At 39.5% G+C, this 3,681-nt stretch overlaps 1 protein-coding gene across 1 annotated transcript; it reads left to right on the forward strand.

Moving 5' to 3' along the window:
- Positions 1-290: 290 nt before the first annotated feature.
- On the forward strand, positions 291-3,454 carry DDIT4L (DNA damage inducible transcript 4 like). Its single transcript, XM_063309986.1, has 3 exons — positions 291-376; positions 929-1,058; positions 2,568-3,454. The coding sequence occupies exons 2-3, from the start codon at positions 968-970 to the stop codon at positions 3,050-3,052; spliced, it is 576 nt and encodes a 191-aa protein (XP_063166056.1). The 5' UTR covers positions 291-376; positions 929-967; the 3' UTR covers positions 3,053-3,454.
- Positions 3,455-3,681: the final 227 nt, after the last annotated feature.

Consider the following 3,681-nt stretch of genomic DNA (forward strand, 5'->3'; position numbering starts at 1 on the left):
CATTGCCATTATCCAACCAAGTCACCCGCTGTCCCCTCCGCCCGCCCTCCCGGGCTTCTCTTCTTTCAGATTCAAACCCTTCGCCCTGCAGGCAACCGCCCGCCTTAAAAGAGCAGCGGCCAATGAGAAGAGAGCTTGGCTGCCAAGTTGGGGGCGGCCCCAGGAGCTTGGCGAGGAGGCGGGGCATCGCGGTGGAGGAGGGAGAGTGAGCGGGTGGGCTATATAGGTCTAAGCTGGCACATAAAGAGGACGGGAGGTTTATTGGTGGCTAGACGTTCGTATCCATGATCTCTTTCCCTTGCTCTGTTTAATATGTGCTTTCTGATGACACTGCGGTCTCTGTTCTAACAAACTTTGTGTACTTTACTTTTCGCAGGTAAGAGCTGTGCTGGAAGTTGAATTAATAAACGAATGCTAACTAGAATAACCATTTCCTTTTAAGTTATTTTTGTATTCAAACTCAAAGATGTTTTAGGAGGTATTTTGTTTTAATTAAACTTAAGAGTGTTTGTGAATGGGCTTAAAACCGTATTTCCCTTGAAACAGGATTGCAAATGATTCATGGGGTGTAATTCATTTACCAAGGAGTAGCCCTTATTGAAGCTGGTGGAATTTACTCCTGGTAGATATCTATGGCTTAGCAGGTGTCAGCCACTAGCGGACCTTGGCTGATCTTGAAAAAATCAGAATTTGCTCTGGTTTTTACTTGGAGGGGAGACTGCCAGGTAATTCCAGAGCTTTGGGCTAGATTGGAGAGTTGAAAGACATTTGGGCATGTCCATATCCTTGCCAATGAAACTGCAGGAAAGTGTATGGAATTGGTGGCTTAGACCTCTGGGCATGGCCATTATTTTCCTGCTGCCACTTCATAGTGTTCACCTGTCTTGTCTTCTAACAATCTCAGTCAATCGGATTTGCTTCCTTGTAGTCAGAATTGTAAGGTGCACCACGGAGTTGTTGATGGTGAATGCACTTCTTCAGAATGGTTGCAACCAACAGCTTAAACAATAAAAATTCTGAACTGATTCAGCAGCAATTTCAGCAGGCATCCTTCTTTGGTAAGTAAGTTAGGATGACTGATTGTGTGAACAAGAAGCAATCCAGGTTCTGTTAAACTAGAGATGCCCCATCTGATCCCTTGAGGCCACATTTAACCTCTGAAGACTGTGAAACAATGTTGCCAAATAATACCTTCTAATAAAACATAATAAATTATTAAATACATATATAATTTGAAAAAATTAAATTTTCATCCTGCGCTTACCCACTGCTTTTGGAAGTCTTAGACCTGGATGTCATTCAAGCACCAAGTGTGTACTTGACCCAGGATTGGTTTATACAGTATTGTGTGAAAACATGAGGTGTAGCCTAATACTATATTTAGTGAAGATCATTTTGAATATTTTCTCGAATATTTGTAGCTACTTATCTTTTGTAGACAGAAAAACATAAGCACACAGCAGACCTTGGCTTAAAAGTTCTCTGCAAAATTTCATACCCTTTTTGAATGAAATAAATTTAAATAAACAGCCTAATATTAGAATTTGTGTCTGGTTCATGCATTAAGAGGTTGAGGTATAACTTCCATACTTTCCACCAAACTTAGAAGTATCAGCATAGTTTGTCAGTGTGATAAATGGTTTGGCATCATAAAAATAATGCAGAATAAACAGCCCAAACTTGCATAGGCTGCAATTATAAATCTTTTTCAGGTTTTGCTGAAAGAAGGAATAGTTCCTTCAATTCTAAGCCTTGGCATTTCAGAAGCATATTAGCATACTCTAGAATTTTCCATTTTTAGTCTTCAATCAGAAACTGTACAGTTGTAGATTTGTTGCCTCACTGGCATACTAGCCAGCCAGATGTTTAAATATAATTCCTTTATAAATAATGACAACTTTTTGCTTTCTGTGGGAATATAGTCTTTTTTTTTAAATTTGGCATCAATAAAGATAATTTGTATAATATCAAGTTAACAAAAATATGTGTAATTAAATTGAATGGCATTACTATTTTCAGCAAAACTGAAGAGTTTTTACATGCATGAAAGATACATAGCAAGACCTGAAGATGTTTGCTTGGAATTAGCCATTAAGTAATGAGCTCACTGATATTTCTCCAGAGTGTGAAAGATGTGTGAAAACTGCTTCATTTTCTTCATCAATTTCAACTGTGGGATACGTCTTTGTCCAGGACTCTCTTAATTTAGCAAAGTAAACAAGTTTATTCTTTTCTGGCATGTAGCATGGAACAACTTGGCTCTGTTCTTGACAGCCTGCCAAAATTCTAATCTTTGGAAAAACATAGTTGGGTCTCCTACCTTTTATGAGTCTATTGTGCTGTGTGTGTATTTTCCTACATTTTCTGTTCTATCTGGCAAGCTGTCTGTCCTGTCTAGTGGCATTCTGGCTTTAGCCTGATGACCCACAGCTGTGTGTGATTGTATGCTTATGTGTGTGTGATACATGCAGTGAAATTAAATATAGTCGTTGGATGCTAGAAGTGGTGGGTGGCTAGCTTCTTGATAATATTGAGAATCTCTTCTCATTTTCCTTTTTCCTTTGCAGACTTTGACTACTGGGATTTTGTAGTGCCTGAACCCAACTTTAATGAGATGGTGTTTGAGGAACGAACATGTCAGAATCTGATTAGAATGCTGGAGAACTGCCTCTCTAAATCAAAACAGACTAGACTGCATTGCTCAAGGGTCTTAGTCCCTGAGAAACTAACTCGGAGGATAGCTCAAGATGTCTTGCGTCTCTCTTCTACAGAGCCTTGTGGCTTGCGGGGCTGCATTATTCATATCAACTTGGAAACTGGAAATGTATGTAAAAAGCTGGAGAAGATTGTTTGTGACCCCAGTGTCATTCCCACGTTTGAACTGACACTGGTGTTCAAGCAAGACAATTGTTCATGGCCTAGCTTCAGGAGTTTATTCCCCAGAGTTTGTTTTACTTCTAGCTATAAACAGACTCTGATCCTGAGCGCAGGGTTTCGTCTAATTAAGAAAAAATTATACTCCTTGATTGGGACAGTTGTTGAAGAATGCTGAAAAGTGTACTAGTTAAAAAAAGCTGAGCTAAAAACCCATAGAAATAGGAGCGATATTTGCACAATACCTGTCTATGGTCTTGAAGCTGGCAAAATCTTTGTGGAGCTATCTGGTGCTATGTAAAATGAGGAGGAGTGCAGCTCCTTGATACTTGAAACATTCCTTGGTTAGCAGAGATTTGGCAAGCCCAATAGCCATCCTGATTGCCATTTATTGCTAGCAGTTGGACTAAATGCTGCCCTAACGGTTTGGCATTCTTTGATATTTTTTAAGATGAGTTCCCTAGATTCACATTGTTTTAAATTCAGGTTAGGAGAAATTACTCACAAGCTTTCAAGGAATAAACACATCTCTAGGACTACATAGGTCAAAGAGGTAGGAATGATGCTTCCAAAATGTTGCTCATAGGTAGCATCAAATAAAAGAGACAGGACATGTCTATTTGGAAAGAGATATTTATGACAGCCTTTGAGTTATTGTTGCTTTGTTCTTCAAGATCATCTTCTAAATCTTTCTAGACTAACAACATTTGCCATAGTTCTTGTATAACATTCAGAAGCCTTACCCTGGCTTCCTGCAACCTCGTGTCTTCTGAATGTATTGCTGCCACAGCTCCAGCAAGCCCACCC

Source organism: Candoia aspera, chromosome 8 (assembly GCF_035149785.1).
Source record: "Candoia aspera isolate rCanAsp1 chromosome 8, rCanAsp1.hap2, whole genome shotgun sequence".
Classification (NCBI taxonomy): domain Eukaryota; kingdom Metazoa; phylum Chordata; class Lepidosauria; order Squamata; family Boidae; genus Candoia; species Candoia aspera.

Bases quoted from the DNA above. Each gene is read 5' to 3' on its own strand.
- DDIT4L (XM_063309986.1), top strand. From the start codon at position 968: ATGCACTTCTTCAGAATGGTTGCAACCAACAGCTTAAACAATAAAAAT. The intron at 1,059-2,567 runs GTAAGTAAGTTA...TTTCCTTTGCAG, and splicing joins TCAGCAGGCATCCTTCTTTG to ACTTTGACTACTGGGATTTT.